Raw genomic sequence first — 10791 nt, 5'->3', positions numbered from 1 at the left:
GCAGAGAAGGGGGGGGGGCGGGCGGGAAGAGGCGCCCCCCCATCCCCAAACCGGGCGCCCGGCCTCTGGCGCCCCCTGGTGGGGACAGGCAGGGTGCCTTTGCGAAATGGGTGCGCGCGCGGGTTTCCCGTCCTGCATTCAAACTCCACCCCCGTCTCCCTTCCTGACATGGGAACAGCAATAATAAAACAGTAACACCACCACCAATAATAATTTTAAGTAATCATAATAATTTTTTCAACGGAAACGACTGCATGAAAACTCCTCTGTTCACAACCCTCCATGGTTCTTCTTTCACTCAAAGCAGAAGCCAAAGCCCTCAGTGTGGCCCAGAAGACCCTGAAAGATCTGCAGGCTCCCTGTGTCCTCTCCTCCCTCTCTCTCCCCCTCGATCACTCAGCTCCGGCCACACTGGCCTCTCCACTGTTCCTCAGACAACCCTCTAACTTCAGGGCCCTTTGCATTTGCTGTTCCTCCACCTGGAAAGTCCCACCCGGCCTCTCCCATCCTCACTCCCTCCCTCCCCTCCTTCCGGTCTCCACCCAAATGTCACCTCCTCTGAGAAGCCCTCCCTGATCTCCCTGTTTAATGCAATTCCCACCATCCATCCATTCTGGCTGCTTTATTCTTCTCCGCAGCCTTTATCACCATAGTTTACATTTCTCTGCTTCAGGGAGGGTCTCCCTCACGAGAACATGAATCCTGTGAGAGCAAGGATTTCAGACTGTCATCAAGAGGAATCTTCAATGTTCTCACACTGCGTTTGGAATTTCCAGTGATTGCTTACTCATCACTGATTAGACCCACAGCGAGCTAGCTTTCTAATTGTGTGCTGGTACACCAGACCCTATTACCATGTCACAGCCTTGTCGATATTAAAAAATACTGATAACTGTATTTCAGTATAATTGGTTCCCTTGTGATCCTGAGGGTTTCATTTTGTGCATTAAACATAATATTCTAGGAAGGGGTCAGTGGAGTGAAAAAGCTCCACATTGATGTATTCTGCTCCATTAAATACCCTTTGAGCCCTTAATAACCGGGATGGCAGCTGCATCTTGCTGCCTGCTGACCTCCGAATCAGGGAGTCTCTGACATATGTCCCCAGTGTTATCCAATTTCCTCGATGCCCTTGCAGTCTCTGGAGTCCCCACTGCAAAGCTCAAGCTCAGGTGATCTTTTTTCCGCCTCCCCCCCAATCTGTCAAAACTGAAAGGAGAAACTGACATATTCTACGACATGAATGAAGACATTAGGTTGAGTGAAATAAGCCACTCACAAAAGAACAAATATTGTGATTCCACTCATACAAGATGCTTAGGGTAGTCTGATTTACAGAGACAGATAGTGGAATGGTGGTCATCTGGGAGCTGGGTGGAGGTGGAGTGGGGACAGGAGTCATGGTTTCATGGGCACAGAGTTTCGATTCTGCAAGATGAAATGAGTGCCTGACTTCCAGGCTGACTACCAGCCTGGTGGTCCAATGGCTAAGACTCTGAGATCCCATTGCAGGCAGTCCAAGTTCAATCCCTGGTCAGAAAACTATGAACCCACATGTTGCAACTAAACAAACAAAATCTTTCATGTTGCAACTAAGACCCAGCACAGCCAAATTTTTTAAAAAAATCGATGAAATGAATTCTGAGGATTGATGGTTGCACAGTGTAAATGTCTTAATGCTGATGTGATTACAAGGGTAAATTTTACGTTATGGGTATTTTTTCACAATTTAAAAAAAAATGGAGAAAGCAGCCAGTGAGTTTGGTAGTTCTGTGATTCACTTTGGACACTGGTCAGTCTTGGGTTCCAGTTGTGCTCCATGTCCAGGTGATTTGGGCCCCGAGATAGTCATTTCTGGCCTCTTTTTCCAGATGGCTCAGCTATAGAAAGTGGCTTCCCAGGTGGCACAGTGGTAAAGAATCCACCTGCCAATACAGGAGATGCAAGGGACTCGGTTTCGATCCCTGGGTCAAGAAGATCCCCTGGAGGAGGAAAAGGCAACCCACTCCAGTATTCTTGCCTGGGAAATCCCGAGGACAAAGGAGCCTGGCAGGTCACAGTCCATGGGGTCGCAAAGGGTTGGACATGACTGAACAACTGAACACAGACACCGTCTCCAGATGCCCACTCTGCTGCATCTAGCATCTAAGAGCAAGTATGCCAAAGACTAACTGTAGAAGCTGAGGTCAGCTTTAGTCTCATACCCCAGGGCGTGGGGAGGGGGCTGTCTCTGGCTTCTGCACAGCAGACTGGCCAAGGCCTTGTTGCTGTATACACTCCTACCCCCAGGCTGGGTGTGCACAGGGGAAGATTGCAAGCTCCCAGCCAGACCGCCTGGCTTGCAGCCCAGTCTGCTACTTACTACATCCCTCGGGGCCTCAGTTTCCTCATCTGCAAGTTGGGGTTATTAATTCCCACACAGGAGCTGCTGTGAGCATCAAATAAGATATCCCAGGTGAAGAGCTGGGAGTCATGCCCAAGGTAAGTGTTCTGGAAACATCAGCCATCATGTTCCTCTGCCCGAGCTGCATTCAGCTAGCCTTCCAATGTTAGCCGGTGGAAATGACGGGCAGACTTCTATCCACAGCCACGTGAGGTCTTCCAGGAGCGGGGATTCAAGGATGTTGTGAACCGCTCTTCTCCTTTAGTGCTTTATTACATACGCGGGGGAAGTAGGTCTAGAGCTAGGAAGCGGGGATGGTCTCTCTCCTGGAGATCCCAGATATATGCTCCTCCCCTCCCAAACACCCCAGAAGCCTGCCGAGGAACGGGGTGGGTCACCCTGGTCCCGCTGACTGTGGCCGTTGCCTCCTCGCCCTGTAGATTGCGCACATGGCCGCCAGAGGGCGTCTGGGAAAACGAAGTCCGCTCACAGCCCTCTGCTCAGAACCTGCCGGTGGCTCCTGCCTCATTCTTACAAAGTGAAGTTTTCAGCGTGGAGCTATAGGATCCTACAGGAGCGCCCCGCTTTGTTCCCACTGACCTCATCTACTGTCTGCACTCCGTTCTCCCCCAGGTTCCAGTCACAGACCCATTTGGTAGTTTTACATTCCATCCATGCTCCTGCCTCAGGGCCTTTGCACTGGCTGTTCTTGCTGCTTTGGGTGCTCTCTTCCCGTGGTCCCCTCTCTTCTTTCATGCAGTTCTCTGTTCAGATGTCACCTCCTCAAAGAAGTCTTCGCTTCCCACTTGATCCTGAGGGCCTTCATGTGCGGTTGGGCAGGTTGTTCACTGCACAAGGCTTGATTGAAGGGGGCTGGAATCCGGGGCATGTGCTGCTCTCCAGATTCTCAGAGAAAGGGGGTGCTGTTTTCTAGTTCACACAAAAGGGTTGTAGGGACGAGTAGCTGCTGTGTCCAATTGAGTTGCGTCTCCCCAAGAGATATGCCAGTGTCCTAACCCCGAGTGAATTACCTGTGAATTTGTAATCTTCTTTGGAAATAGGGTCTTTGCAGATGTAATCAAGTTAAGACCAGTATATACTGGAGTAGCATAGGCTCGAATCCAATATGACTGGTTTCCTCATAAGAGAAGCCACACCAATGCAGAGGGGAAATGGCCCAGGAGGAGAGAATGGAGGGATGTAGCTACAACCCAAAGAAGACCCGGGATGACCAGAGATTGGAAATGTAAGGAAGGACCCTCCCCTTGTCTCTAGGGGAACTGTGGCCCTGACCACACTTTTGATTTGGAACTTCTAGCCTCTGGAACGGAGAGAATAAATTTCGTTTAAGCCACCGACCCAAATGGGTGTTTTTTCTTTTTCTTTTTTTCATATAAAGTGATTTTATTTATTTACTGGCTGCACCATGTGGCCTGTGGGACCTTAGTTCCGCCATCAGGGATGGAACCCATGCCCCCTGCCTTGGCAGCGTGGAGTTTTAACCACTGGACCATGAGGAAGTCCCTGGAGGTACTTTTTTTCGTATCTAGGGGAAGCTAACATATCCTGCTTGATTCCCCGCATATCTCTGATACTGTACACATTTAGTCAATCCTCACTTATTAGTAGGTACCTTGCTTGTGAATTCATCTACTTGTTGAAACTTTTGTCTGCTGCCAAAACCCCGTGCTACATCCACGGACATGCACAGAGTGGCGAAAACGTTGAATCACCCAGCAGACACGTTTCCAACCGAGCGCTGAATAGGTGAGGATGCTCTCCTACTTGACACGAAGCATCATCCTTCTGTGGATGTATTCGCATTTTGGTGCTTTTGTAGATTTCACTTTTAAATGGCCCCGGGGTTCTTGAGTTCTTAAGCCCAAGAAGGCTTGGATGTGCCTTACAGAGGAAGCCTGTGTGACGGAAGCTTCATTCAGGCACGAGTTAATGCTGCTGGCTATGTGATCAGTGTTAATGAATCAACACTATATATTAAGTGAAGGGTCTTTAAATAGAAAACACATAAAACAAAGTGATGTGTTGAGGGTTTGACAAAAATGTGATCAGAGGCTGGCCAGAAGCTAGCCCTGTCTTTTTCCCAGGAGAGATGGTTGCATATTGACAAATTCCGTGCTCCGGAGACCACAGAACCCCACTAGGAATGATATGAAAACGCCTGGCTGATTGAGTTTTCCACTGTCTGCCCCCTCCACTAAGAAGTCAGGCCTCCCAGAACAGGCATTTCCATCATATTCAGCTGCACCCTTGTGCCTAGAATAGGACCTGGCCCCCAGCAGGGGCTCACAAATGAATGGGTAGTAAGTCCCCACAATCCCCCTCTCCACCCACCTGTAGCCCCAACCCGCAGACTCCAAACAAGGTCCCGAAAATCCCAAAGCAATGCGGGCGGGCGGCCGTCAGTACAGTTTTAAAAAAAGGATCGCTTTTTAATTTACAAGAGTTCTAAATGTACAGAATTCTCCTTTTAAAAAAATCGTTATACACAATAAATACAGTACAAAAAAATTTATCTTACAGTACTAGTTTTGTCTCCAAGATTTCAAAATCTGGCGTGGGTGGCTGGCGGCAGGAAGAACAGAGTGGGGAAGACTGGCTGGGGAAAGGGGTGGAAGATCCCGGTTTTGTTTGGGAGGTGCTCAGATTTCAGTCGAGGGACTGGAGGCTTTGAAATCTTTCTCACTCGAGCACATACAGAGGGACACGGAGCGGGACACACACACGGATGCGACACGGGTGCCCCGGGAGGCAGGCTCATGCCGCTCTTTCCCTGCGTTTCCTGTCTCGGCCTGTGGGGGGCGTTGGAGAGACGCAGACCCTGCCAGCGACGGCCGCAGGGACACATTGAAGCCACGTGGGCAAACTGGGCACCTGGATGCGCGTGAGCGGTGGGGACCGCCAGGGAGCCCTCCTCCCTGGCCAATGCACACGTGTCCCCCCCGGCCGAGGGGCGGAGCGTGGCAGGAAATGGGAAGAAATAGGAGATGACACAACAGGATTACCCCCCCCCCCTTTGGCAGGGGGGACCTTGTACATTACAGCCCCCCTCCCCGAAATCCACGACCCCCACCCAACCACCCGGCTGAAGCAGGAGGTGGGGGGGACGAGGACTTTGTGACTCAAATAACTTAGGCAAGAAAAACTCAAGGGGTCCCCGGCTCGTGTCCCCCAGGAGGCTGAGGTCAGACGCCCGGCTGCCCCCCTCCCCCCTCCCCGCTGCGTCCCTGCGGAGCGAGGGTACGGGGAAGGGAAGTCCAGCCCGGTGTTATCTGTTCAACGTCCTGGTGCCGAGGCCACCGTTGTGACTGGAGGGCGGATAGGCCTCCGGCCTGTGCAGGGGCGTCGGGGAGGTGGGCGTGACGGCCGCCGGGGCGGCGTGGGGGTACGGGGGTGCGGGCGTCCGGCCGGGGGCCTGTTGGAGGTTCAAGATGCTGTCGATGGCGCTCTGCAGGTGTTCCGTGAGCGTGTCGTCCTGCGGGCTGTCGCTGGAGAAGCTGGCCTGGTCCACGTCGGGCGACTCGGACTTGCGCCGCTTGGCGGGGGGCAGCGGGGGCGCCTCCCAGCCGGGCTCCCGGCTGCCACTACCCTGCCCGGTGCCCGCCGCAGGCTCGGCCGGCCCGGCCTTCAGCATCCGCTGGTACAGCTCGTCCTCCACCGCCGCCAGCTCGCGGATGAGCCCGCTGGTGGCCTCGTCCACTTTGGTGGGCAGCGGGGCTGGGCTGCCGCCCCGGGTTCTGCCCACTGCCGCTGCCGCCGCCCCCTCGGTCGCCCCGACACCCGGGGCCTCCACGTTCTCGCGGTAGGTCTTGCGGAGGGGCAGGCGGGGGCAGTGCGGGGCCGGTGGTGGTGGCTTGCGGTCAGTGGCGGCCGGCGGCGGTGGCGGGTGGTCCACCGTACCGTTCATCTGGCCAGGGGCCGGGGGCGGCGGCGGGGGCCGGGGCGGGGGCTCGGCCGCCTTGAGGGAGGCGGGGGGCGGCGGAGGCGTTTGGTGCACCGGGTCCAAGGCCGTGTTGTGGACGACCTTGCTGAGCCCGGCTTCCTGTTTGATCTTGAGCTTGAGCCCGATGCGGCTCCGGGCCTCGTAGGTCTTGATGGGCGGCCGGTTGCGGGAGGGCATGGGGCCGTCCTCGTCGGCGTCCAGGGAGGAGGCGGCGGAGGACGAGGAGGAGGAAGACAGGGAGGACGAGGAGGCCCGGGCCCAGGTCACGGAGGGGGAGCCGCCCGCGCCGCCGTGCCGGATCACCAGCTTGGTGGGTAGGTGCAGAGGGGGCTGGGCTGGGGCCCCGGACGCTGAGGACGGGGACGGGCCGTGGCCGGGCAGCCGGTGTCCCTCGGAAGAAGCGGCGACGGGGAGGCCAAGAGAGCGGGAGGAAGACACGTACTCATCTGTAGGAGAAGGGGGCCAAGAAAACCCTGGGGCTTAGCCAAGGCAGGAGGCCCCTGCAGAGCTGAGAGGAGCTGGTGTCCACTGAGTGTTGACCATCTGCCGGGCCCGGGGGTAAACCCTTCACTCACGAGGACACTGCTAGGCAAGACCCTTTCCCCAAGTCCCAAGTCCCCCTAATGTGTCAGCAGCCCTCGGCACCGGACGGAGTATACCACCTTAACTTCTGCAACCCACCAACTTATGCCGGCTTCACCCCAGTCCTGGCTCTGCTTTCCCGCTTTTCTGTGCCCCCGGGGGTGGCAGGATGTTCCCTCCCTGCAGGGCCAGGATTGAGGGGGCGAAATGGGCACGCGGAGCAGGAAGCGGAGATCCACGCTCAGGGCTTTCGACTAGGCAGGAAGGCGGGGCTCGGGCGCCGCCCAGTGGCGGAGTGAGGGAACGCGCCGCACCCGAGGAGGCGGCGGGGACCCGGCTCCCTGCGCCCTCATTACCTGGCTTCTCCTTGGCCAGCTGCTTGTCCAAGGCCAGCGTGGTCTTTTCCTCTTGAATGAACATTCGATCGATCATTACCATCTCTGCGGAGGGGCTCACCCTCTGGGGGCAGGGAGGGGGAGAGGCGATTAGATGAGCCAGTGAAGAAGGGGGAGGGGGACGCGATCGCTGGGGATGGATGGGAAGAGATTCCAAACTGTCCTTCTTGTGATCTGATCCACCCTCCCTCCCTCCTCCTTGCGGCGGGGAGGTGAGGGTGGGGGTGGGGGGGCGTGGGGGGTGAGGGTCCCCTGAGGAGAAAGGTGACGGGCCACCCTACCCGGGACTCCTCCAGCAGCAGGAGGCGGTATTTATTGAGCATGGCCTGGGTACGTTTCAGCAGCTGCGTGGAGACCGTCTCAAACTCCTCGTCCACTGCGGAGGAAGAGGTCCATAGACCCAGATGTTGGGGAGGGCCCGGTAGTCAAGGGTGCCTGCACCCCGTTTGGTCCTCACCACCCGCGTCCACACCCAGGGGAGGCCTCACCTTTGTGGTAGTCGTTGGGGGAGGGGAGAGCACCCTGGTAGACGTGGTAGGGCAGGAGGCGGTACAGGGCATCCTCGAAGGAAGGGAAGGCCGTCTTGTAGTCAGGGTGCAGGACAGAGCCCTGATGTTTGTGCAAATGCTCCAGGAAGCTGAGGGGTTGGGGCGGGGGCGGGGAGGACCACACACACAGAGAGAACTCATGGTGAGGCCAGGAGATAGCAGAACCGGACCCTGAGCCCCCAGGCCACAAGGCAGACGATGAGGGAAGGAACACTGCAGAAGTATGTGCGAACGTGTGCCTGGTCGGCCTCACTGCATCTCTGGGGACAACCCATGGCAGGAAGTGCTATCATTATGCCCATTTTACAGATGAGGAAACAGACCTGCAAAGATGAAGTCACTGATCCAAAGCAGCTAGAGGCAGTGCTGGGAGTTAGATGCCAGAGCTTGGGACTCAGCTTCCATGCAATACCACCTCCTGCCACTTGGGGTCAGCATGGCCCTGCTCTACCTGGAACCCAGCAGCAGGCTTGGGGAGGCCGGCAGGGAGGTTGGGCCCTTGGGTGGTGGGTTGATAAGATCTGCTTTCTCACTGGGCAGTAGACTATCGCCTACTATGTACGGCTGTCTCTCCCACCAGACATGCCTGCTTGTCTGTACCCAGTGCTGAAGGCAAGCAGCCCTCACACACTGTGGATGCGGAACCTGGTCTGTCCAGTGTTTCCAGAGTCCAGCCTAGGACTGGGCACCCGATGAGGGTCTGACCAACCCTCTCAGTGGACCGAGGGCAGGAGAGAGGGACAGAATGCGAGCATCCAACACTTACTGCCCATTCGCCCAAACAGCTATCCGTCCAGCCACGCATCTGCCTGAGCAGCGTCCACCCATCCTTTCACCCTGGCCCCCATGCATCCCTCCATCCACCTGAACAAGCCCCCCACCACGCCCGGACAGGAGGCACTGCCTGCCAGCCTGGTCCGAGGCGCTCAGGGCACAGCGATGACCAAGCCACACCAAACATCTATCCCCGCTTGAAGCCAGCAGCCTAGCTGCCCTACGAATCCTCCTAACAGCCACGCGGAATCCTCATCCATTCACCCTAAAATCACTACTAGCCCACCCCTCTCCCTAGAGGGGAGGGCAGAGGGGTCAATGGCACCTCCTGAAGCCAGGAGGGGAGGAACTCACCAGGCTTCTTTGCTGGGCTGAAGCGCGGGTGGCTTCTTCAATCCACCCAACTTGCTCTCATACTGCACGGGAGAGAGAAGCCAGTGAGGGGGGTTTTGTGACGGAGGAGCCTTCCCTTGGCACCTGAGCCTCTCTACCCCCCAGCCTGGGACAAAGATGGGAGGGGCTGATTTCAGCCAAGATGGGGTCCTGGTCCTAGTGCAGGATTCCCCACCTAGCACACACAACCTGTGGGGAAGACTGGGGCTGGATCCAAGGGGGGGACACAGCGAGGAGAGGGTGACAGGCAGCCTCAAGCTCCGGGCATCCTTCGCCTGGGTCACCTTCTCCAGCCCCTCTTCTTGGGCCTGAGTCTCTCAGCTTCCAGCTGGTACCTCTCTCCCTGCCCATCAAAAGGCCTGCAAATCCCCCCTCGTTGTCCAGCACCTAATGGGCATGGCCTCTTTCCTCCCATCCCTGCCTAAATCTCTACCTTGACTTCCCTTGTCCTGCCTGGTCTTTCCCTTCAGGCTCTCTCAAATCTTGTCTCCGCCTCAGTCTCTTCTACCCTCCCTGCCTATGCCCCTCTGGCCAGGGTACCACCATCCTAGCTCTCCTCCTGACCACAGCCCCCACCCCCCCCACCTTCTTTTTTCTCTGGCTGCACCACAAGGCATGTGGGATCTTAGTTCCCCGACCAGGGATTGAACCCGTGCCCTCTGCACTGGAAGTGCATTGTCTTAACCGCCAAGGCAGTCCCTCTGCCATCTCTGACTTAGTGTCTCACTGGCCACCCTGCCCTGTCCTTCCTTTTAGGGTCTCCCCCCGCCTGTCCTGAGCCGACACAGTCTCTTCTCCTTCTACAGCCTCCATCTCTCACCTGCTCGCGCCCCCAGTGACTGCCTGGGGTCTCTCTCAGGCCATCTCTGCCATCCTCATTCTGTTGTTATGGTGTTTGGGGATGGATCTCCAGCCAACTGCCTTGGTTTCCCACGTGCCCTGGCCTGGACTGTCCTGGTGTCTCACCCCCCACCTGGCTCTGTCTCTGCCCATCTCTACCTCCCTGCCTGCCAGCCGGCCTCCCCTACCCCTCCGGCCCCATCCCAGTTCCCCAGCGATCTGGCCTGGGCCCTAGACTGCCATTCTGGGTGCCCCTTACCTGCAGCCCAGAGGACTTCCCTGGCCCGGAAGAGGCGGCTTTGGCCACGGTCAGGGTCGGGAGGTTGCTGGCAAAGGCTTTGTTCTCGGCAGGAAGCAGAGGAGGCAGGCCTGGGGTGGGGGTGCGGGCAGACAGGGCTCAGGGGTCACGGGCACAAAAGCCCCCCGAGACCCTACACCCCACACTGCTCTGGTTCTCGAGCCTCGATGGCCGTGTCGGCCCCAGAGTGAGCACCCCTGGAGGGGGTCTGCGAAGTACAGCCCGCCCCCCTCCACTGTCCCTGTTCCTGCAGATCTGGGCGACCCTTGGGCTCCGGTGCCCACAGTTCTGGCCCACCCGTCCTCCCTGTCACTCCCACCCACCCACTTCGGGCCCCCCATGGCTCTGTTGCGGGCTCCCTCTCCCTCACCTGCGGTGGCCATGGGTGCTGGGGCGGGGGGATGGCTGGGGGCGGTGGGGGTCCCGGACGGAGCCTGCCCACTGACCAGCACGGAGGCAGTGGGGCTGGCGAGGGGTCCCAGGCTGGTGGAGGACTGTGGGGCGGCGGGGGCCCCCACGGCCTTGCTCTGGAGAATGATCCCGGACGGCACCTGAGGAGGGGGACAGGTGGTTTGGGGGGGGCACACACGCTAGGAGCAGGGGCAGCCAGGAACCAG

At 57.5% G+C, this 10791-nt stretch overlaps 1 protein-coding gene across 7 annotated transcripts in view; it reads right to left on the bottom strand.

Annotated features, from left to right (window-relative positions):
• Positions 1 to 4807: 4807 nt before the first annotated feature.
• BICRA (BRD4 interacting chromatin remodeling complex associated protein) overlaps positions 4808 to 10791 on the bottom strand; it is a 74239-nt gene continuing 68255 nt past the window's right edge. For all 7 annotated transcript variants that reach the window (XM_043899635.1, XM_043899633.1, XM_043899632.1 and 4 more), the window contains 7 exons: positions 10545 to 10725; positions 10136 to 10245; positions 8998 to 9059; positions 7810 to 7958; positions 7603 to 7697; positions 7283 to 7385; positions 4808 to 6790 (listed from right to left, as the gene is read on the bottom strand). In XM_043899635.1, the coding sequence (XP_043755570.1) occupies positions 5670 to 6790; positions 7283 to 7385; positions 7603 to 7697; positions 7810 to 7958; positions 8998 to 9059; positions 10136 to 10245; positions 10545 to 10725 (1821 nt within the window). In that variant the 3' untranslated portion in view covers positions 4808 to 5669. The remainder of the gene's footprint in view (positions 6791 to 7282; positions 7386 to 7602; positions 7698 to 7809; positions 7959 to 8997; positions 9060 to 10135; positions 10246 to 10544; positions 10726 to 10791) is intronic.

The sequence above is a fragment of the Cervus elaphus genome, chromosome 4, assembly GCF_910594005.1.
Source record: "Cervus elaphus chromosome 4, mCerEla1.1, whole genome shotgun sequence".
NCBI classification, from domain to species: Eukaryota; Metazoa; Chordata; class Mammalia; order Artiodactyla; family Cervidae; genus Cervus; species Cervus elaphus.
Note: the sequence above shows the minus strand (reverse complement) of the source record. Positions and strands in the feature narration are given on the sequence as shown.